Genomic DNA, 24425 nt, shown 5'->3' on the forward strand with positions numbered 1-24425 from the left:
TGGCTGATTTCCAATAGCACTTTGTCCAAATTGAATGGTAGAAATGTTGTGGATTCAGGAGTAAATGTGCTTGATTAATCAAACAAGCTGGAAAACTAGAATGTTAATTTTTTGTTGTTGTAAACTGATCATTGTAATTTTCACATTGCCTGTCATTTGCATTTTGTACACACACACACACACACACACACGAACATTTTAATTTCCATAGCTTTTAATAGGTTGACATATTGGTACTTCTCCATGCAGTAACAATAACTTGTAACTACAGTTCAATAAAACTTAATCCTGTCTGCTCATCTTGCTCCATGTTTAATAATTTGGGTGAGTCAGCAGGCATGGCTTATGTACAGGAACTACACCTCACTTGCAAAAATATCTCTAGCAACTATCACCCCTCTTCATCTCCAGAAAACTATCAAAAGCATAAAGGCGACGGGCTTCCCTGGTGGCGCAGTAGTTGAGAGTCCGCCTGCCAATGCAGGGGACACGGGTTGGATGCCTGGTCCGGGAAGATCCCACATGCTGCGGAGCAACTAAGCCTGTGCGCCACAATTGCTGAGCCTGTGCTCTAGAGCCCGTGAGCCACAACTGCTGAGCCCGCATGCCACAACTACTGAAGCCCGTGCGCCTAGAGCCCGTGCTCCACAACAAGAGAAGCCACCGCAATGAGAAGCCCACGCACTGCAATGAAGAGTAGCCCCCACTCGCCGCAACTAGAGAAAGCGCGTGCAGCAACGAACACCCAACACAGCCAAAAACAAATAAATAAAATAAATAAATGTATAAAAAAAAGCATAAAGGCGGCAGATGAACAAGGAGGGGAGAAGGTCAGCTCTGCATTGTTCTCCTTCCTCTCTCTGCCTCAAGCTGCCTGGAACAGGAGTTGCTTCTGCCTTCATGAAAGCCAAATATCCAGCCCTTGAGCAGAATACACCGGACCTATACTCGCTGCAAATGTGCCACAGCAAATACCTTTCAATCTGTGCAATCAAACTAATGCTTTAAACACACACACACAGACACACGAAAAAAATTTATATATATGTGGGGGGGGGGGCTTGGCAAAGCACATCAAGAAGTCCTGTGTAAACTGAACATATGGTTTAGAAAATAATCAGAACAAGACTAACCACTTAAATGAATCTTACAGATTAAACTCCTGGCTTGGCACGACCTTTTGGGATGTAAGATTAAAAGGACTAGGCTGGTTTCTCCACAGCTCTTTAAACCAATTTGTTTAAGGCATCGGATTGGGTATTACCAAATATAGGAATATTTAGGTTGATTACATCCAATGAGAAAAATTAGGTCACAACAAGATAGTAGCAGAAAGACACAGTATTTCAGAAACTCATTCTATACCAGTCAGAAGTGTTTTATTTAAAAAAACAAAATGAAACAAAGAAGTCCTTTAATCAGAAAGTCTGATTAAATTCAGTATTAACTCAAGTTCTCAAAAATCAATCAAGGAAAGCCAACAGATGCATCAGAGAAAAGCCGGCAGCTGTTGACAGTTCTTTGGTGGAAAAGTAAGTTGCACACTTATACAAGCTGCCCTAATGATCATCAAGCTCAAGTTATGTTTTCCAACTACAGGTTTCAAGACACACTAAAGAAACCATACAGACACCCCCAACAGTATAAAAATTTGACAGTGAAGTTTAAGGATGTAGGAAAGTCAAATATGACAACACACATGAGTAATTTATAAAATAAGCCTTTCAATCCTAGAAAACTAACATGGGGAAACCTCAGGAATGGTAACCAACATAAAACGAGGGCTAATAGCAAATGAAACAACCCCAAACATTTTCCCAATGACTAAGCTACAAAATGACAGCTTAGGAGACTATTGACATGTAGTTTTTCTTCTGGTTATCAATCAATACATATATTAAATTAGGGTAATTTTTTTTCTACTCAACTACCGTCATTTCTTTCTTTTTACCTTTTCCCTAATTTTCTCTTGCAACATTTTTCCTTTGGTTTGACCAGTTGAACTCAAAAGGTTTGGAACCTAAAGTGAGCATCAACTCATTATTGGAATAGCACTTGGGAAATGCAATCGTAGAAAAGACAAATTTGTGCAGCGTTGATGGTATAGTGGTAAGCATAGCTGCCCTCCTAAAAAAGACAGATTTTAACTGAAGTGGTTGACAAAGTTAGGCAGCCATTCTCAATGTGACAGTGTCCCCCTGTTAATCAGTAGGTTAATGGCTTCTCTTGGCTGGATCCCATGACCCAGCACGATAGTGGCGTGCTCCCTGGTGGGTAACTGCAGGGCTATGTGTGCAAACACCCACCCATTTAAGCTTACAAATAAATAGAAAGCATTGTTTTAAACCATTTAAGTAGAATAAATATTGCATTTCTATTGGCCTGGTTTTCCTCCTGAACTAGCTTAGAGTGCTGTTCATGACACAGAAGACACAATAGTTAATTACTTGCTACTCCAAGCTCCTTAGACTTCAGTACTTCCCGCTCTTCAAGCCTCAGCACTTTTTTTGCAGCAATAATGGTATTCTTCATTAGCATTGCCACTGTCATGGGACCAACACCCCCAGGGACTGGAGTGATGTAACCGGCTTTCTTCCTGACTCCTACATAGAAATAAGACAGGCAGACTGCTTTAATTATGGCAAAGGAACTGTATGTACTTTATCATGGAAGAAGCATTCAAAGAAAAAGCAATAAAATACATAAGCATCTTCATAAGCCTCAAACTCACTTAAAAAAATCACAGCTACATTACTCAAGAGTAAAGGCTTTTGAACATACTAATATAAAATAACACACATATAGGGACTTCCTTGGTGGCCCAGTGGTTAGGACTCCGCTCTTCCACTGCAGGGGGCGCGGGTTCAATCCCTGGTGGGGGAACTAAGATCCCGCATGCTGTGCGGAGCGGCCAAAAATAAATAAATCAATAACACGCATATAATAAGCAGAGTTGTTCAGTGAATATTTATATATCTAAACAACCTATAATTTACCAGCCATTCTTTTCCTCCATATTAAATCAACTTAAAAAGAAACCTCTCAGTAGGTTAACTGTATGGGAAGTGTAACTATAATAATAATAAGCATTACTTCAATTAATACCTGCCTACAATATTTTCTTAATTTCATCTTATTTATTTAACTATACTGTTTGCCCAAAGCACCAAGCAAAGTAATTTTCTGGAAAATAAAAAGTAAGATTTTTAAAATTCCAATCTAAAGGGAAAAATACTTAGAAACCTAGGCTTGGGTCTGACTGCTTTAGAAGAAACAGAAAGCTAGAAATAGGATTATTGGCATAAAATTCAGATAAAATCAGAACTGAAAGGAGAAATCTACTAGCAAATTCCAAAATTTTAGTAATTTGGCTCTGTCCCATACTTTTAACATGCCAGGTCTGTGATATCTCCTCTCAGTATGAAAATGAGAAGTCTGTAACACTTTTTAGGAGACTCAATAGTTTAGGAAAATCACTTCATTAAATTTTCAGACTTGTTAAAAGTCTTGAAGTTGTTTTAATTATAAAATAGCCCTAAGCGGAAAAAAACAAAACAATTCTCTGAAAACTCTATATCTGTTCTCCATAATCTGATGATACAAACACCTAAAATAATTCTAGAATGACTGCAATTGTTAAAAAGATTTTTCTTAATTAATTCTCATGGAAAGCATTTTAAACGGTATTACCAAGGTAACATAAGTTTAAAAGTTAAAATAGTCTGCCCTAAATGTCCAATAACAATAGTATTTATTGACTTTTATATTTTTAAAAAATCATACCATTTACCTTCAAAATCCACATCTCCAACCAACTTGGGTTTAGCAGTTATGGGATCTTGAATTCTATTTATTCCCACATCAATGACAGCTGCTCCTTCCTTAATCATATCTGCTGTGATCAGATTTGGAATGCCTAGAAATGGAGATAGGAATGATCGGTTTAGTACCCGAAAAGAAGATTCTTAGATAAGATTCTTATCTACTTTCAATTTCAAGAGACCTGGAAGAACGAATTAACTTGTCTACAAAAACCTATAAAAACTATTAACCAAGGAAACATTTCAATTTCATATAGTAAACAGGCTGTAGAAAAAACATTCATCCATCAAATCTATAATGGAATGCCAGAAATCAGTATTCCAACCACAACTCTCTCCTCATCTTTGTAAGCAGCTCACATTATCAATCCTAGGAGAATAATGAATGGAACAGCAGTGCAGCAGGCAAATTCGAAGATGAGAGTCCCATCTTCACCCTCTGAGGTGACGTGCTCCCGCCCCTTCCCTGGTGCTCTTACCTGCAGCGGAGACCACAATATCTGCAAGAGCTGTATGTTTCTTCAGCTGCTCCTTGGGAGTATATCGATGAGATATTGTGACAGTGGCATCACCTATGAGTTAAAAAATATTTCCGAATCAAAGCTGGGATTGGATGAGATCTCAACTAGGCAAACCATGCGAGAAATTCAACATCACTGAAAAAATAATTGACAGCTCCTGTGCCATACTTTCTGGGCAGCCAATTGTCATTTTTTTAAAAAAAACAAATACTCAATTTCTTGTAACTTTTACCTGTTGGTCCTAGCTCTACCCTTTGGAGTCATACATCTTTAGATTTATTCCTTATCCTATTTAACAGCCTTTCTAAACAAAACATCACTAGAATTACTCAAGGATTTTTCTTAAAAGTGTGCTGAAAGATACCTGGAAATATTTAGTTTTGACATTAGTTCTGATGTAATCATGGATAGTCATATTATGATAATCACATTAACTCTGATTTGAAGCTTTTTCTCAAATTAATAGAACTTGACACAATGATGACACATTACAGTAATATCAATTCAATTGTTTGCATTGGTCTAAGATTTTTTTCTACCAAATGGCACAGAACAGGACACTAACTTTGAATAAGTTCTACTTCTTAGCTCCAACTATCAAAGCCATAACTGGAAATTCTAATTGTCTACAACCATACTTATACTCAAAACTCAAATTTCTGAGGCATATCTATCTCTGAACTAGTTCCATACTAGTGAATATAAATGAACTTTCAAGTGACACTGAGTACAGCTTCTCCTACAAAGATTACTCCCCAAGTACCTATTAACAAAATTACAACAAAAACAAAGTTTAACAAAGTTAACACTTCCAAACATCCACAGGGCAGTCTCTCAAGCGTCTCTCGTAAGGGAGAAGAGGACTCATCCCTGGGAGCAAAACCCTTACCTCCGGGGCGTTCGTGTGCCCCATCCGTGTGCAGCAGTACTGCAATGGGCATTCCAACGTTTTTTGACCTTCCAGCCACAAGCACATTCTTCCCCAGGGTTGGAATACCTATGAAAAATAAATATATTTGCATTTAAGATAGTGCCTGATTATCTTAGAAAGAGCACCTAAGGAAAAGGAAGGCTGATGGCCTAGGATGTGACTCTAATTGTGATAATGAAGGAATTCACTAAGCTTATTGCCTCATCAGTCAACTGGACTATCACTCGCTACACATAGTGAAAGCTAAAAGGAAACATTTTATAAGCTGCAAAATGTTATGAGTGTGCACAATCACCACTATTAAAGCTTAAGTTTCCCTCAGAGGTTTCTGGATTAAACAGCAAAAACAGTTGTAGGCAACTGCTAAAGGAGTTAGGCTCTGGGGAGCAGGACTAGAGGCTGTGGGGTGGGAGTTTCCACTCTGCATGAATTTTTACCATTTGTAAGTACTGCCTTGATAACACTGAGACGGATATACCTACCAGTTCGCTTAATTATTTCCCACACACCCCATGGAGTAGCTGGTAACATGGAATTCTGGTCCAAACACATTCGCCCTACGTTAATTACATGAAAGCCATCAACATCTTTGTCTGGAGAAACAGCATTGCAGATCTTTCTCTCATCAATGTGCTCTGAAAAAGAAATCAGAGCAGTGGTCTTAAGTCACTGTTACGTAGTTAGCACTGCTTGACTCCAGCTTACCTGGTTTGCCACAAAAACCTATTCCGCTTTTACAGCTCGCCCCCATGACTTATTTCTTCATCTGCATATAAGTAACACACATCGAGCAAAGCCAAATGCCAAGATCAAAGCCAGTGTCCTGTTGTACAACTGCCTCCTTCCACTGTCCTTTGCTTTAAGATCTCAATACCAAATCAAGGAGTAATTGGTATTCTGAGTAGGTCTGTCCCATATCTAATAACATACTCACTCTCTTGAGTTTACCTCCCCTTTATGTCAAATCCACACAAGGGGCCAGTTGTATAAAGTAACAAGTCTCTCCATTCCTCAGAAATCATTTAAAATATTTATTTATTTGGCTGCACCGCGTCTTAGTTGCAGTATGCGGGATCTTCCTTGCAGCATGCGCGATCTTTAGTTACGGCATGTGGGATCTTTGTTGCAGCATGCGGGATCTAGTTCCCTGACCAGGGATCGAACCCAGGTCCCCTGCATTGGGAGCACGGAGCCTTACTCCCTGGACCACCAGGGAAATCCCCAGAAATCATTTTAAATGGTGGTGTCCAAATCTCACCTGGAAGAGGCAGCTGAACAAGGAGGCCATCTACATTATCATCATTATTTAGTTTATTGATTAAATTCAACAGCTCTTCCTCTGAAATTGAAGCTGGTTTCACAATTGTCTCACTGTTGATTCCTATAAGAAAATTTCAAGGTAAAAAAAAAAAAAAAAAAAAGAGGCATTTATTGAGACAATGCTATGCTGCCTGCCATGCTACCAGCGAGGCTTTTTATCACCATACCCACCCTGGTAGCTGGAAAGCTTGAATCGGCTCACAAGTAACCTTAAGTAACTTCCCAAATACAAACACTAAAGAATACTAGCTTGATACTTTCTTTTCTTTTGTTTTCTTTTTTAACATCTTTATTGGAGTATAATTGCTTTACAATGGTGTGTTAGTTTCTGCTTTATAACAAAGTAAATTAGCTATACATATACATATACATATATCCCCATATCTCTTCCCTCTTGCGTCTCCCTCCCACCCTCCCTATCCCACCCCTCTAGGTGGTCACAAAGCACCGACTGATCTCCCTGTGTTATGCGGCTGCTTCCCACTAGCTATCGGTTTTATGTTTGGTAGTGTATACATGTCCATGCCACTCTCTCACTTCTTCCCAGCTTACCCTTCCCCCTAGCCTGATACTTTCCATATATTATACTACATAATCCTCATCAACCTCATTTTATAGACAAGGCTGAGTGAAATTGAAACACAAGCTGGCTGGTGACAAAGACAATCTTTCCAGTTCCAAAGTCCATGTTCCTTCCACTGTATCACACTACCTCCCATCCCAATGTCTTAGAAAGCCATGGCTTACTATTTTCTAGAGGTTCTAAAGGTTTTTCAATGAAAAGGGCAGGAGGCTTCAATCCTCAGTGATCAAGAATAGAGTATACCAAGGGCTCACAGTCCAGTAACACTGGCCAGGCACGCCAGAGGTTTCACAGCCCTTCAGAAGGGCAGGCACACGGTGCTCAGACCACTGACCCACAGAGAAGCGGGCAATGGCACAGCTGAGCCTACCCACCTCTGGTCTGCGGCCACACAGAGTCTGCGGTACAGCGAGACCTGGAACACAAGCCTCCCTTCACTCAGACCTGTGCCTTCTGCATTCAAACCTCCAACCACTTCTACACTGCCGATTTAATTGGCTTTGGAACCAACTGGTGGAGAAACCAAGGGCTATTTCAAAGAAGTCAGAGTCATTTCCTTCAAATCCATGACTGTGTTCTAGGCCACATCACTGAGGTCTCCTCAACCAAATGCTCAAACCCCTCATTCAGACTCATTATTGCTCAAGGAAAGCAGATGTAAACTGTGTTCAAGGTCACCTGTCAAATGTTAGACTAGAACAGAATTCAGACTACATTCCAGAAGACACCAAGAATACCAACCATATTCCTCCTGTCCTAGTCTATAACCCTCCCCCGTAGACAGCCTGATTTCTTTATGACAAATATTTGGATACAGTTCAATCACATTAGCCTCCTCTGCCTGGGTTTTCTAATCAGAAAAAGGAATCATAAATTGCAATAGAGTTTGCCTCAGGTAAGTCTCAGTTTAACAGCAGTCGGGGGTCTGAGAGTGACACATACCCACATCGGCAGCTGCTCTGGTTTTGTTGAGGACATAGGAGTGACTTGCAGGATTCTCGCCAACCAGAACGACGCTCAGGTGGGGCCGTTTGTTGCCTGACGCCACCCACTCTTCCACCTCCTGCCGCACTTCCTGCTTGATCTGCTCAGCAAGTTTCCTTCCCGAAATGACAACAGCTTCATTTCTGCAGAAGGCAATAGAATCACAAAAACAAATAGCTTGAATCTTTGTAAAGAGTAAAGATCAGGCTACAAAATTGTTATTAAATACCCAAAACTTCAGGAGGTGGGGGAGGGGGAATTGGAAGAAGGTGGTCAAAAGACATGGTGGGCCCTCTTATCTGCAGGTTCTGCATCTGAGAATTCATCAACCATGGGTCGAAAACATTGGGGAAAAAAAATTCCAAAAAGTTCCAAAAAGCAAAACTTGAATTTGCCCTGCACCTGGCAACTATTTACATTGTATTTACAACTATTTACACAGCATTTACATGGTATTAGGTATAAATAACCTAGAGATGATTTAAAGTACACAGGAGGATAGGTTATATACAAATACTATGCCATTTTATATAAGGGACTTGACCATCTGGGAATTTTGGTATCCTGGGGGTTCCTGGAACTAAACCCCTTCAGATACTGAGGGATGACTGTACAAACTTCTAGTTATAAGATAAATAAGTACTAGGGACGTAATGTACATCCTACATTCTCAGTTAGTGAATTGGCTTTTAATTTATACATGCTTTTAAATCATTTCCCAGTTAGTGAATTGGCTTTTAATTTATACATGCTTTTAAATATATAAATTACACCATGCAGTTAAACCAATAAGCAATATACTAGACAAACCTCAAATACCTACCACTCCCTACAGCCCCTCCTGGAAAAGGAGGGGCTGCACATCCAGTGTAGTTAACACCGCTGTATGATATATAAGAAAGTTGTTAAAAGAGTAGATCCTAAGAGTTCTCACCACAAGGAGAATTTTTTTTTCTTGTCTTTTATATATCTATACGAGACGATGGATTTTAACTGAACCTATTGTGGTAATCATTTCACAATGTATGTAAATCAAACCATCATGCTGTACACCTTAAACTTGACAGTGATGCATGTCAATTATTTCTCAATAAAACTGGAAAAAGAAAAAGAAAAAAATTCACCAAACTTAAAGTTTAGAATACATAGCTCCTGATCTGAGGGACAACTGAAATCTGAAGGATAGGTTCAAAGTGGTAAATCTGTGTCCAGCTACTTATTTAGGAGGGTAAAGGTGTTTTTTTTTTTAATCTTTACTGGAGTTTAATTGCTTTACAATGTTGTGTTAGTTTCTGCTGTACAACAAAGTGAATCAGCTATATGTATACATATATCCCGATATACCCTCTCTCTCTAAGCCTCCCTCCCACCATCCCTATCCCGCACCTCTAGGTCGTCACAAAGCAACGAGCTGATCTCCCTGTGGAATGCAGCAGCTTCCCACTAGCCATCCATTTTACATTTGGTAGTATATATATATGTCCATGCTACTCTCTCACTTCGTCCCAGCTTCCCCTTTCCCCACTGTGTCCTCAAGTCTGTTCTCTACGTCTGTGTCCTTATTCCTGCCCTGACACTAGGTTCATCAGTACCATTTTTTTTTTTTTAGATTAGGAGGATAAAGTTGATTGAAATAGTTACTATCATTAATCTGAAGTGTAGAGAGTTTAAGTAACTGACAGCTAGTACTTAACAGAAGTTGGGTCTCATGTTTAGCGCTTCTGAATCCAGAGTCTAGGCTCTTAATGCTACACCATCCTGCCTCTGATCATTGACAAATTGATAGGCCAAAAAAAAAAAAAAAAAGTTTTTTGTTGTTAATTTGCATTGTTTTATTTGATCACTCACCACTATGAGGTTAAATAGTTTTTCCTATATGCTTACATGCCATTTGTAGGTTATGTTTTGCCCATGTTGTTAGAACCGAGTCATGTATCAAATCATTTCCCAGTTAGTGAACTGGCTTTTAATTTATACATGCTTTTAAATATATAAATTATGCTATGCAGTTAAACCAATAAGCAATATACTAGACAACCTCAAATACCTACCACTCCCTACAGCCCCTCCTGGAAAAGACTTTCCTGATGAAGAATAGGGATTGGAAGGGGGACTAAGGCAATTCTATCTCATAGGTGGCAGTGTGCTCTACCCCAAGACCCCAGTGCCCCATCCACAGCTGACACACCAGGAGTAAATATCTGATGTCAAGAACAACAATTTCTAGGCTGGCCAGCGGTCCAGCTAGTGCAAAGGTTTATTCACCAGGAGCAGTGGTAGTGAACTAGACCAGTAAGAGCTCCTCTCTGAACTACATTCACACGCTAGAACCACATGGATGAGAAACTGCTTGTTGGGGGTGAGACAATGAGAAAACTCAGATCTAGAAGAAACTTCAGTTCCCCAAAACATATTCAAATCTCTGAAAGCCTTTCTCTCCCCAGTAAGAATTGGTAAGAACAATAAGAACAGCTCTTCCTGGGTTCCAACGTGGAGGATTCCTGGTTTTCTTATTTCCACATATATGCTTAAAGTTCCCATTACTTAAAGTAGGACAAGCATCTATTCCTTAAGAAAAAACACCCCGGGGACTTCCCTGGTGGTGCAGTGGTTGAGAATCCGCCTGCCAATGCAGCGGACACGGGTTCTAGCCCTGGTCCGGGAAGATCCCACATGCTGCGGAGCAACTAAGCCCGTGCGCACAACTACTGAGCCTGCACTCTAGAGCCCGCGAGCCACAACTACTGAAGCCTGCGCGCCTAGAGCCCGTGCTCCGCAGCAAGAGAAGCCACTGCAATAAGAAGCCCGCCCACCGCAACTAGAGAGAAAGCCCGTGCGCAGCAACGAAGACCCAAAGCAGCCAAAAATAAATTAATTAATTAAATTTTAAAAAAAGAAAAAGAAAAAACACCTCACTGAAAACAAGACTTTCCCTTTAGATTTTTGTCCCCAGTGTCATAAGGAATGCTCCAACCTCAACACCAATGAAGAATACGATTGTTTGAAACATTGAAACAATCTATTTCCCCTTATAGCACATATTTAATTCTCAGGGATAACATCAAGGTACTGGATATCTTGTATGGTCAGATATAATTAATTCTCAAGGCCACTGTTAATTAAAAACTTTAAAGCTTTAATGGTCTAAGCCTTCAATGCCTGCTTTTCAGTTGCATTGTGATTAAATACCTACTTTAAACCAAATCTCAATGTCTTAGATATAATGCAGTAATTTTATATCTAAACCTTATATTAAACATTAATTTGTATTTGCATCTTTTGAAGTATTAAGAAGATATCACACAGACACCCCTGAGCGGAAGTGTGGGTGAGCACTGCTCTTGTGGGGGGTCCCAGGCGGACTTTATCAACCCCTCAGCGGAGGTAGTGGGTGAGCACCTTTCTCAGCAGGCTTACAAATCTCTTAGGAAGCGTCATGGCTGTACACCTTCCCTCCTGCCCTGGATTTCCCTTATTATCCTCCTTCTCTCCTGACTTCTTGGACTGTCTACCATCCTTGAGCCTCCCAGCTGGCTTTGCCAGCACGTGGGGTGTTGCTTCTTTTACTTCTGTGGAGAGGTAGCCCTCCTCAACATCACAAGGACCATATCCTGAGGGGAGCTGTTGCCTTGTGTTGTTATCACTGCCTTGGGGCCCTTCAGCCCTACCCTTCTATTTGTTTTTCTTTTGTTTAATTGATAAAGTTGATCCATTTAGTTGGCTCAGGGCCTAGGTCTCCTCCCTCCCTCTCTGAAGGATTTAGGCCCTGGGACTCTGGTAGCTTTTTCTCCCACTGGCTCTCGTTCCTTTCCTTGACTAATCCAAAGGACCTACTCAGGCTCACCGACCAGGCAGATTTCGGGTGCTCACAGGGACCCCACCGTTGACACCGGGAGAATGTCCGGACAAATAACTACCACCTGGCCGGGATCCATCAGACTCCCATCTTATCAAGACATCCCAATAAAAAAATGCGGGCAACTACAAGCATCCCGAAGGACTCGCTGCTAGGATGTGTCACCGAGTCCAAGCTCGCCCTGCTCGCTGCACGACAGGCCAATAGATGGGAGATGAGGTGTTGAGACAAGGAATACGACTTTATTCGGAAAGCCGGCAGACCGAGAAGATGGCAGACTGAAGTCTCAAAATAACCATCTTATCATGGTTTGGATGCCAGTTTCTTTCATAGCACAGAGAAGGGGAGGAGATGAGGAAATAAAGTGAAAAGGCCATAAGTTCTGCAAATATCATCTGGAATGGCCAGTCTCGGGGAGGGGACGTGTTAATTTCTTCTTTCTTGTAGCCATCCACAAGTGGAACAGGGTCCGGATGTTTCCCTGAACAAAGACACTTTGGTTTAACATTCAGGCAGAGGGGCAGGGTTCCCCAAGGCAGGCCAGTATGTATAGACAGTATCCTTTTAGTTAAAAAAAAGCAGCAGAAAGCAAAGTTTAAAGTAAAAGAAACAGGACTTCCCCGGTGGTGCAGTGGTTAAGAATCTGCCTGGCAATGCAGGGGACATGGGTTTGAGCCCTGGTCCGGGAAGATCCCACATGCTGCGGAGCAACAAAGCCAGTGCACCACAACTGCTAAGCCTGCATTCTAGAGCCCGTGAGCCACAACTACTGAGCCCGCATGCCTAGAGCCCGTGCTCCGCAACAAGAGAAGCCACCGCAATGAGAAGCCCACACACTGCAACGATGAGTAGCCTCTGCTCGCCGCAACTAGATAAAGCCCGCATGCAGCAACGAAGACCCAATGCAGCCAAAAATTAAAAAAAAATAAAAATAAAATAAATAAATAAAAAGATAAAGTAAATGAAACAGATCCAACATGTAGTCTGATTTGGCTCTTCCCTATTACAGATGCATATTAACTAACTGGGGAAAATTTAGACAGGGTGGTTTAAGAAAAAAATTAATTTTCTTTTGCAATACTGTATGGCCCCAATACAAACTAGGGGACGAAGTGATCTGGCCAAAAAAAAATTGGGTCATTGAATTCCAATACCATCTTGCAACTGGACCTATTTTGTAAAAGGAAAGGTAAATGGGGGGAAGTCCCATACATCCAGACGTTCATGACCCTATTCCATAATCCAGGTCTAAAGAACTCCTGCTGGGTGTACCTGGCTCACACCCCTTTCAAAGTGCCTTCTTCACAGAAGCCAAATGTTTTAGATGATCTCTTTATGAGTCCACCTCCCCGAGAGGTCTACCGTGAACTCCTACCTCCCCCAATTGTGAGGGGGGACAGTCTTCCGGACCATTTACCCCTGATGCCGCATCCGGGGAGCTGGAGACACCAGACCCCCATAAATCAGCTCATGGATTTGGCTTTTGGAGTATTTAACAATAGAGAGGCAAAAAGGATTCAGGGACAACAGCAAAAAGCACAACAACTGGCAGCAGCCCTAACCCCTGCACCACCCCAGGGTTACCATCCCTTGCGAAGACCCATGGTGAGGACAGGATCCAGGAATGCTGGATCAGAGTCACTATCTTGCCAAAAAGCATCTGTTTTAAATGTGACCAAGAGGGTCACTGGAAGCAGAACTGCTCCCAGTCCCGAAGGGGACTCGGGGCTTCCAAAGCAATGATGGCCAAGAGGATCGAAGACTGATGGGGCCCGGGACCCTCCCTGGCTCCCAAAGGACACCTGGTCATTTCTCCGGAGAAGCCTCGGGTAACCTTTGACATGGAAGGTAGGAAAGTTATTTTCTTATTAGATACCTGGGCTGCCTACTCTGTGCTGACTGATTTCCCTGGACCCTTGTCCTCCACAAGCTGTATAATAACAGGGATTGACGGAAAGCTCCGAACCAGTGATTCACTCCTCCCCTCAACTGCTTGCTAGGAAATTTTACCTTTGCACATCAGTTTCTGCTCATGCCTGAGTGCTCCCTCCCCTTGTTGGGAAGGGACTGGCTCACTAAATTCCCCAACAATAATCCAAGCTGGAGATCCTCACAGAGATAGCCCACCAAGAAAAACAATTGCTCTTGGTCAGAGGAATCTACCTCAGTCCCAAGTGAGAGGAGATCTACATTCCACCCCATCTAAGTTTTTAAACTATGGGCTGTTAAACTAGTTCATAGTTCAAGAACTAAAGGTCGCTTTCTTCTGCATTCCCCTGCACCCCAGTATCTCTTTGCCTTTGACTGGACAGATCCAGACACTGAAATGCCATGAATGCCTCCAGTCTGTGCGCTTATAAAATTCAAGCTGAGGGTGCTTACGTGATAGGAATCGAATGGACCAAAAAAAAAAAAAAAGAAAAAACGTGGGCTAGAAATTGTCCAGCTACCTTTAAAAATGCGATCACATGAGGCCGTAGGCAAGCCGCCTCAGACCAAAGGCCTGACTGAGGGCCATAATTTAAAAATTTCTTAAACCCAGGGAGGATCCCCAAAAGTGTTTGTAAAAATGGGAGGCCACTGGTCTGACTAAGCTAACCACACCTGATAGAAATTTGGGGGAAGGACTTCTCCCCTAAGCTAAATGAGGAAAGTAAAACATTCCTCAACATAGGTAAATGGGTATAGCAGTCCTTCAATATCATTGAGGGAGCCACCCAATTCTTTAAAAAAAAGAAAGAAAAAAAAAAAACTGTCCGTATTTTACAAATCTAGTCTTTACAGGACCAGAGATGTAGTTCCAAAAACAAATACAAAGCTCACAATCCTTTTACCACTCCCAAAACCTTCCCTATTTATCTGAAGAGGCTTGTAAGTATTAAACAAAGGGGAAACAAAGTCATCTTAGGAGGAACTTACCTGTGCCTTTGAGATGCAAATATCCTACCTGTTTTTTTTCCAGGAACCCTTATCTCTGCCATCTTTTTAAAATGCAAATTTTGAAAAAGGCAGTAAATAATTTGTAACTTGTCAAGGACAAATAAAAATCGTAAGTATCTTTTCCATAAATATTAGTAAAAAGGGTTTAGCCATCTAGACAAGTGAGCTTTATTTGTTCCACCTGCCAGAAACCCAATTTTAATCCAACCTCCTTTGTAGACTGATGCCGTACCTGACTCTTGGCTAAAATTTTGGAATGGGAACTATGAGGCCTCTGGGTTTGTTTGTATGTTTGTACGTATCTATGTGTGTGCTGTAGATATATGGTATTGCCAAAAATTAATTCATAAAAGAGCTCTATTTAGTTGATTTAAAGAAAATTAAGTGCTTATACAAATACTTAGAAATAGAAAGTAATCTGGCCAGAATGAACTTCAGGTTCATGTTATCTGTAAAATATTCAGTACTAAACTGATATCTGGTATTGAAGGTGGCTTAAGCTTGTTGGTTTGATTAATATAGACATGTCTTTAGAGTCATCAATGTTAAGTATAATACTTCTGTTGTGGGCTTCCCTGGTGGTGCAGTGGTTAAGAATTCACCTGCCAATGCAGGGGACACGGGTTCGAGCCCTGCTCTGGGAAGATCCCACATGCTGCAGAGCAGCCAAGCATGTGCACCACAACTACTGAGCCTGCGCTCTAGAGCCCGTGAGACACAACTACTGAGCCCGCGTGTCACAACTACTGAAGCCTGCGCGCCTAGCGCCCGTGCTCCACAAAAAGAGAAGCCACTGCAGTGAGAAGCCTGCGCACCGCAACTAGAGAAAGCCGGAGCGCAGCAACGAAGACCCAACACAGCCAAAAATAAATAAATAAAAAATAAATAAATTAAAAAAAAAACTTACTTGAAGAAAAAATACTTCTGTTGTACCTAGATTTACTAGACCTTATTATATCTATTGCAAATTTGTTAGCAAATTTAGTTATGGGAGTAACTCAATGAGAAAAAAACTTTTAAGGAAAGTAAGATATGTGTTTTCAGTAAAAGAACGTGTGAGGAATGAAAAAATACTGAGAAGTTATGCCATTTTTGATAACAGATTGTGTGAGTTTCTTTGCCTTTAATCTGTATTTGCTTTTGAGATCTCTTGACACTTTGGTTAAGAAATAAGTATTGTCTCATAGTGACCAATGATTTTATTTGATCAAGTGTTTTAAAACTTTTTGACAAACTTCCCAAATGTCAAATTTTAAAGTTCTTCTGACTTTCAACTAACTTTGGGGTGCTTTAGAGGGCCCCTGAGGCATCTCAGAGAGAAATATTTAACTAGTATTATTTAGTATGTTAAATTACATAGACAGCATTATCACACGAGCAATAAACCTATTTAAAAATATACTGTATGGATGAATGTTATTAATATAGACATTCTAAAAATTATATAAAGGTTCTAAAATTTGGATATGTCCTGGTATAATGCTATAGTTCTAGTTGTTATCTTAAAATGTTCTATGTCACAACAAGTAACCAAGCTTCTTTATCAATTACACTGTAATCGGATATTTAACCTTTTAAGTCTTTCGTCATTTATAGACAGTTACTATTGTACTCTGATGCTGTTCCAAAAGTGCTTCATCTTCAAGAACATTCATAGGGAGGCTACAGAAGCAGTTCCACATCAGGATGATGGCTATGCAATGATTCCAGCTCATGTCAACTTAAAACAAGAAGCTGTCCTGCTCCTGGGGCCCCTAGATCAGGCATCCAGAGATTTGTCACTCCCTGACAGGCAGGGTTGATGCCCCTACTCAGCCCTGAAGCAGCTACAGATGACAGACCATTGCCCCTCTGCTTCCCATAAGATTATGGGAGTAAAATCTCTGAGCGGGGAATGAGACAGGAGGGGGGCAGGGCACAACCTTTTAAAGAATGACATAGCCCAAGGACATGACATAAATTGGCTAGAACCAGCTAGGTCCAAGATGGTGGACAAGTTGTCTTCCACCAAACCTTGAGCCTCAGTATACGCTCATTGTAACACATCAGCACACTAAATGACACACCCACATGACAGTTCCAAGGCCGACCAAAAAAGGTAAAAAAATGGGCAGTGGCTCAATTCCTGGAAATCCCGACCCCTTACCCAAAATAGCTGGGATACTCCTTCCACTCATCAACCTATGAAATTACCCACTCCTATAAAAACTGACAACCCCATACCCTGCTGCTTCTTGCCTTCTGAGATGGCCCACCCTCTGTCTAGTGAGTGTGTTTCTCCCTGAATAAACCTTCTTTCACTTAAAAAAAAAAAAAAAAAAGAAGATATCACAATTTTATAGCAAACCTAATGAATTTACTCGATTTTACATGATAATTCTAGCAGAGCACAAAATATACAATAGCATTTCATATATACTCATGATATATTAAGGAACTAAAAACATGTTAATATTTACAAATCCAATTCAGATTTAGGGTTGAGGAGGACTTCTTTAAAAGGGCTTTGCTGCTGTCACTGTTTGCAGATGACATGATACTATACATAGAGAATCCTAAAGATGCTACCAGAAAACTACTAGAGCTAATCAATGAATTTGGTAAAGTAGCAGGATACAAAATTAATGCACAGAAATCTCTTGCACTCCTATACACTAATGATGAAAAATCTGAAAGAGAAATTAAGAAAACACTCCCATTTACCATTGCAACAAAAAGAATAAAATATCTAGGAATAAACCTACCTAAGGACACAAAAGACCTGTATGCAGAAAATTATAAGACACTGGTGAAAGAAATTAAAGATGATACAAATAGATGGAGAGATATACCATGTTCTTGGATTGGAAGAATCAACATTGTGAAAATGACTATACTACCCACAGCAATCTACAGATTTAATGCAATCCCTATCAAACTACCACTGGCATTTTTCACAGAATTAGAACAAAAAATTTCACAATTTGTATGGAAACACAAAAGACCCCGAATAGCCAAAGCAATCTTGAGAAAGAAAAACGGAGCTGGAGGAATCAGGCTCCCAGACTTCAGACTATACTACAAAGCTACAGTAATCAAGACAGTATGGTACTGGCACAAAAACAGAAATATAGTCAAGGGAACAGGATAGAAAGCCCAGGGGCTTCCCTGGTGGCGCAGTGGTTGAGGGTCTGCCTGCTAATGCGGGGGACGCGGGTTCAAGCCCTGGCCTGGGAGGATCCCACGTGCTGCGGAGCGGCTGGGCCCGTGAGCCACAACTACTGAGCCTGCGCGTCTGGAGCCTGTGCACCGCGACAGTGAGAGGCCTGCGCACCGCGATGAAGAGTGGCCCCCGCTCGCCGCAACTGGAGAAAGCCCTAGCACGGAGACGAGGACCCAACACAGCCATAAATAAATAAATAAATTAAAAAAAAAAAAAAAAGAAAAGAAAGCCCAGACATAAACCCACGCACATATGGTCACCTTATCTTTGATAAAGGAGGCAAGAATATACAGTGGAGAAAAGACAGCCTCTTCAATAAGTGGTGCTGGGAAAACTGGACAGCTACATGTAAAAGAATGAAATTAGAACACTCCCTAACACCATACACAAAAATAAACTCAAAATGGATTGAAGACCTAAATGTAAGGCCACACACTATCAAACTCTTAGAGGAAAACATAGGCAGAACACTCTATGACATAAATCACAGCAAGATCCTTTTTGACCCACCTCCTAGAGAAATGGAAATAAAAACACAAATAAACAAATGGGACCTAATGAAACGTAAAAGCTTTTGCACAGCAAAGGAAACCATAAACAAGATGAAAAGACAACCCTCAGAATGGGAGAAAATACTTGCAAATGAAGCAACTGACAAAGAATTAATCTCAAAAATTTACAAGCAGCTCAATATCAAGAAAACAAACAACCGAATTCAAAAATGGGCAGAATGGGCTTCCCTGGTGGCGCAGTGGTTGAGAATCTGCCTGCCAATGCAGGGGACACGGGTTCGAGCCCTGGTCTGGGAAGATCCCACATGCCGCAGAGCAACTGGGCCCGTTAGCCACAATTACTGAGCCTGTGTGTCTGGAGCCTGTGCTCTGCAACAAGAGAGGCCACGACAGTGAGAGGCCTGAGCACCGCGATGAAGAGTGGCCCCCACTTGCCACAACTAGAGAAAGCCCTCGCATAGAAACGAAGACCCAACACAGCCATAAAATAAATAAATAAATAAATAAATAAATAAATAAAAGCAATCTTTAAAAAAAAAAAAAAATGGGCAGAAGACCTAAATAGACATTTCTCCAAAGAAGATTGCCAACAAACACGTGAAAGAATGCTCAACATCATTAATCATTAGAGAAATGCAAATCAAAACTACAATGAGATATCATCTCACACCAGTCAGAATGGCCATCATCAAAAAATCTACAAACAGTAAATGCTGGAGAGGGTGTGGAGAAAGGGAACCCTCTTGCACTGTTGGTGGGAATGTAAATTGATACAGCCACTATGGAGAACAGTATGGAGGTTCCTTAAAAAACTAAAAACAGAACTACCATACGACCCAGCAATCCCACTACTGGGCATATACCCTGAGAAAACCATAATTCAAAAAGAGTCACATACCAATATGTTCATTGCAGCTCTATTTACAATAGCCAGGACATGGAAGCAACCTAAGTGTCCATCAACAGATGAATGGATAAAGAAGATGTGGCACATTTATACAATGGAATATTACTCAGCCATAAAAAGAAATGAAACTGAGTTATTTGTAGTGAGGTGGATGGACCTAGAGTCTGTCATACAGAGTGAAGTAAGTCAGAAAGAGAAAAAGAAATACCATATGCTAACACATATATATAGAATCTAAAAAAAAATAAAAGTGGTCATGAAGAACCTAGGGGCAAGATGGGAATAAAGACATAGACCTACTAGAGAACAGACTTGAGGATACGGGGAGAGGGAAGGGTAAAGCTGGGACAAAGTGAGAGAGTGGCATGGACACATGTACACTACCAAACGTAAAATAGATAGCTAGTGGGAAGCAGCCGCATAGCACAGGGAGATCAGCTTGGTGCTTTGTGACCACCTAGAGGGGTGGGATAGGGAGGGTGGGAGGGAGGGAGACGCAAGAGGGAAGAGATATGGGGACATATGTATATGTATAACTGATTCACTTTGTTATAAAGCAGAAACTAACACACCATTGTAAAGCAATTATACTCCAATAAAGATGTTTAAAAAAAAAAGATAACTGTAATAAAATCTTTAAAAAAAAATAAAATAAAATAAAAGGGCTTTGCTGATACAAATACCCCTGGCAACATTCTTGATCTATAGTAATACCTGCCCCGCACCAGAAATAGATTCCCAACCCTGGAATAGAATAGAGTGAAAGATTACTTTAAAAGGGCTTAGGACAGTCATTTATATTGAATGAAATAACAAATAAAGTGCCAGGCATGTGGGGACTTCCCTGGCAGTCCAGTGGTTAAGACTCTGAGCTTCCAACGCAGAGGGCGGGGGTTCGATCCCTGGTTGGGGAACTAAGATCTCACGTGTCACGTGGCATGGCCAATAACAGAAAATAAATAAATAAAGTGCCAGGCATATATATTCACTAAAAATTAATTTCTAACTCTGTTGGCTAAATTTATACACACACACATCCTTAATATACAATAGATATATTTATCTATTTATACACTCATAAGGATAGTTTTATAAAAATAATCAGTGAGTAGGACTTAGATTGCACTTCATTAAAAAAAATTTTTTTAAGTTCCTTTTTTTTTTTTTTTTTTTTTAAATATTACTTTATTTATTTATTTATTTTTATTTTATGGCTGTGTTGGGTCTTCGTTTCTGTGTGAGGGTTTTCTCTAGTTGCGGCAAGTGGGGGCCACTCTTCATCGTGGTGCGCGGGCCTCTCACCATCGTGGCCTCTCTTGTTGCAGAGCACAGGCTCCAGACGCGCAGGCTTAGCAATTGTGGCTCACGGGCCTAGTTGCTCCGCGGCATGTGGGATCTTCCCAGACTAGGGCTCGAACCCGTGTCCCCTGCATTGGCAGGCAGATTTCCAACCACTGCGCCATCAGGGAAGCCCCCTTAAGTTCCTTTTGAAAGCAGTAAACTTAGAGAAAATGGTAGCAGCATATTTGGGCTACGCGTGATATAATAAAGTTAAGGACACAGGGTTCTGGGAGAATCCAGTGTTCCAAGTTCCAAAGGCAACTGCTGGATGTTATGCCAATTTGCTTAAAAAAAAAAAAAAAAAAAATGAAGTCAAAGAGTAACAAGAACCAAAACAAAGCCACAATGCAATGAGTATCTTTTATAACATAACTGTGTTTTAGCCCTTGCCTGCATACCACAACTCTGCCAAATGTGAAACACAGTCCTGAGAGGGAGTCATTACCTACTTTCCCAACATTTTTTTTTTTTTTTTTGCCAATGGGCAGATAAAGTTACTGCTACCCCAAAATAAATGGAAATGGAGACTGAGATCAGTCCCACGGGGAATCCAAAATTTATTAACTATATTAGCTAACACGTTTAGGAGTGCTTTCACAGATGTGTTTAGAAAAATTTCCAATAAAATTATGAATCAACAGACTAGAAAGAAGAGGACTATCTAAATAAAATTAAAAACTGAAATCCAAGTCAGAAGCATCTTCACTTTCCTTCTAATTCAATAGTTTACAGTACTGTAATTTTCCATGAAAAATTAATATCAGGTGCATTTTACAATTCATGATCACCTTATTTTGGAAAGAGTTCTGTTATCTACTAATTAATGGAACCAGTAATGAGTGAACAAAGACACAAAGGGGGATGGATCTAACATCTCTTAAACACGAGATAGTTTGCTTAGAGTTTTACATACATTACTCTCAGTTACCTTGGGACTATTATAATAAGCCTGTTATACAGAACAAGAAACTGAGGACAGTAGAAACAAAATTCAAACACAAACTTCTGCCTCCAAAGTCCATTTTTTCCTTTACCTCACTGTTGCCTAGACTACAGTACTATCTCTGTAACCATGAAAACTCTCACACTACCCCCCCCCAAAAAAAGGAATACATTCAGACCCATATTTTTTTTCATTTCTGTTCAATTTTATTTTATTTTAACATCTTTGTTAGAGTATAATTGCTTTACAATGGTGTATCAGTTTCTGCTTTATAACAAAGTGAATCAGTTATACATATACATATGTCCCCATATCTCTTCCCTCTTGTATCTCCCTCCCTCCCACCCTCCCTATCCCACCCCTCTAGGTGGTCACAAAGCACCGGGCTGATCTCCCTATGCTATGCGGCTGCTTCCCACTAGCTATCTATTTTACATTTGGTAGTGTATATATGTCCATGCCACTCTCTCACTTTGTCCCAGCTTTACCCTTCCCTCTCCCCGTATCCTCAAGTCCATTCTCTAGTAGGTCTGCATCTTTATTCCCGTCTTGCCCCTAGACCCATATTTTTTAAAAGATGTTTTAATGTTACCAGCTAGCAGTAATCAAAGCAATACATTAGAACACTGAATACCAAATGTACTTATTGCCTTCAGAGATGTGGAAACCGACATTTCATTCAGAAAAGGCAGTGAAAGGAAGGCATTTGCTTTTTTGTTTTTTATAAATTTATTTATTTTGTTTATTTATTTTTGGCTGCGTTGGGTCTTTGTTGCTGTGCGCAGGTTTTCTCTAGTTGCGACGAGCAGGGGCTACTCTTCATTGCGGAGCCTGGGATTCTCATTGCGGTGGCTTCTCTTCTTGCAGAGCACAGGCTCTAGGCGCGTGGGCTTCAGTAGTTGTGACTTATGGGCTCAGTAGTTGTGGCTCGCAGGCTCTAGAGCGCAGGCTCAGTAGTTGTGGCACACGGGCTTAGTTGCTCCGCAGCATGTGGGATCTTCCCGGACCAGGGCTCGAACCTGTGTCCCCCGCATTGGCAGGTCGCTTCTTAATCACTGCGCCACCAGGGAAGCCCCAAAAGCAGGGCATTTGTTACTGGAGAGTGCGAGCAAACTGTTCCAGTTCTTTAGGTAAGGAATTGGAGTATTTTTATAAATCTCTTTTCAGTCATGAAAGCACATGTGGCCAGAACTCAGGAAGGTAGGAAGAGGGAAGAGAATAGACAGTAATGAAAGATGGGGCTGGAAAGGCAGGTCAGGTCAGACAAAGGAAATCCTTAAATGTCCCCTCTGAAGTCTTCTTTCAAGAACGCATTAATCCCCATTCTGTGCTCCAACAGCACCTTGGAAACGTCTCTAATAGCATTTTTACACTGACTGGAAATTACATTTTCTGCCACACGTACGTGTTCTGCCTCTTGACAAGTATGGGAGTTCCACTAAAGAAAACCGCTTTTACCATCTCTGAATTCGCACAGCCTAGCACAGTGCCTGGATAAAGGGGCTGCTGTTACAAGGCTTAGGTCTCTGCAGTGTAAAGGCTCTAAAGATTGACGGGAAAGAGGGTGCATAGCTTTAGGGAACGAAATCACAGCCCCCCCCCCAAAAAAAGATTCTTCAACCTAGGTTTAGAATAGGAATTTGAGGTCCAAAAAAAATCAGGAAATATTTATTACCTCCCCAAGAAAACGCAAACAGAGCTTTCCCTCTTCTCTTCCCGGGCGTTTACCACCTCAATTTACTCGGTCTGGCACTGACCAACTCCGGGTGGGCTGCAGTCAAAGTCCTGGTGACCACAACACATTTATTCTCTTGGGAGGGAAAGGGGCAGCTTGTAGAGCAGCGCGAGCCACACCCACGACCGGGAGAAGGAGGGAAGTGCTGGTACCCGGCGAGCAAGGCTCCGCCCTAACCCCCGCCGCCGCTAGGGTCCCGGGAAGGGACGGCTCACGGAAGGCGGCTCACTCAAAACTCTTCCCCGCGCTCGCCAAAACATCTCCTCTGCTTTCCCGCTCTTGGTATCAGGGCCAAGGGCGACCGGCAGGTTCTGGCCGGTGACCTCCGTATGCTCCCAGGTAAGTCGCGGCGTCCCAGGGCCCGCCAGCACCTCCGCTCCACACCGTGGGCCCCGTTCAGCCGGCGGACTGGCTTTGAGACAGGGCGACGCCCGGAGCCTGCAGGAGACCGGCTCCTCCGAAAGGCCGGCTCCCGGTTTCAGCCCACACAGCCGAACGAGCGCCCTGGTGGTAGGCTGCGGCCACTCTGGGATGCCACGTCGCCCCGCCACACCCCTCTCGGTGGCCACCACCTCCCGGGACGGAGATGCTCATGAAGGGAGTCCCTGGGCGGGCCCCTCGCTCGGTTCCCCTCGGATTTCCGCGCTGACCCAGCCCCCCGACCCTCTTACCGAACTGCCGAGAGGTGGAAGGGGCGATGGTGGAGGCGGCAGCTCTGCGCCGGCCGGAGCAGCCGGGTGGCCAAAGCGGATAAGAGGGACGCTGCAGCCATGGCCAGCGCCGGGAGGGAAAGGCGCGCCGGCCCTGCGGTTATACCGCTGCCGCGTGG

General features: G+C 41.9%; 1 protein-coding gene across 1 annotated transcript; it reads right to left on the bottom strand.

Moving 5' to 3' along the window:
- Positions 1–1357: 1357 nt before the first annotated feature.
- MTHFD2 (methylenetetrahydrofolate dehydrogenase (NADP+ dependent) 2, methenyltetrahydrofolate cyclohydrolase) lies at positions 1358–24425 on the bottom strand. The gene is made up of 8 exons (XM_007189016.3): positions 24268–24425; positions 8119–8303; positions 6532–6654; positions 5756–5908; positions 5232–5339; positions 4301–4393; positions 3791–3916; positions 1358–2603 (listed from the first exon to the last, which is right to left on the bottom strand). The coding sequence occupies exons 1-8, from the start codon at positions 24366–24368 to the stop codon at positions 2440–2442; spliced, it is 1053 nt and encodes a 350-aa protein (XP_007189078.1). The 5' UTR covers positions 24369–24425; the 3' UTR covers positions 1358–2439.

The sequence above is a fragment of the Balaenoptera acutorostrata genome, chromosome 12 (assembly GCF_949987535.1).
Source record: "Balaenoptera acutorostrata chromosome 12, mBalAcu1.1, whole genome shotgun sequence".
In the NCBI taxonomy this organism is placed as follows: Eukaryota; Metazoa; Chordata; class Mammalia; order Artiodactyla; family Balaenopteridae; genus Balaenoptera; species Balaenoptera acutorostrata.

Bases quoted from the DNA above. Each gene is read 5' to 3' on its own strand.
- MTHFD2 (XM_007189016.3), bottom strand. From the start codon at position 24,368: ATGGCTGCAGCGTCCCTCTTATCCGCTTTGGCCACCCGGCTGCTCCGG. The intron at 5,909-6,531 runs GTGAGATTTGGA...TTTCTTTTTCAG, and splicing joins TGTTCAGCTGCCTCTTCCAG to AGCACATTGATGAGAGAAAG. The intron at 5,340-5,755 runs GTAGGTATATCC...TATTTTTCATAG, and splicing joins GGAAATAATTAAGCGAACTG to GTATTCCAACCCTGGGGAAG.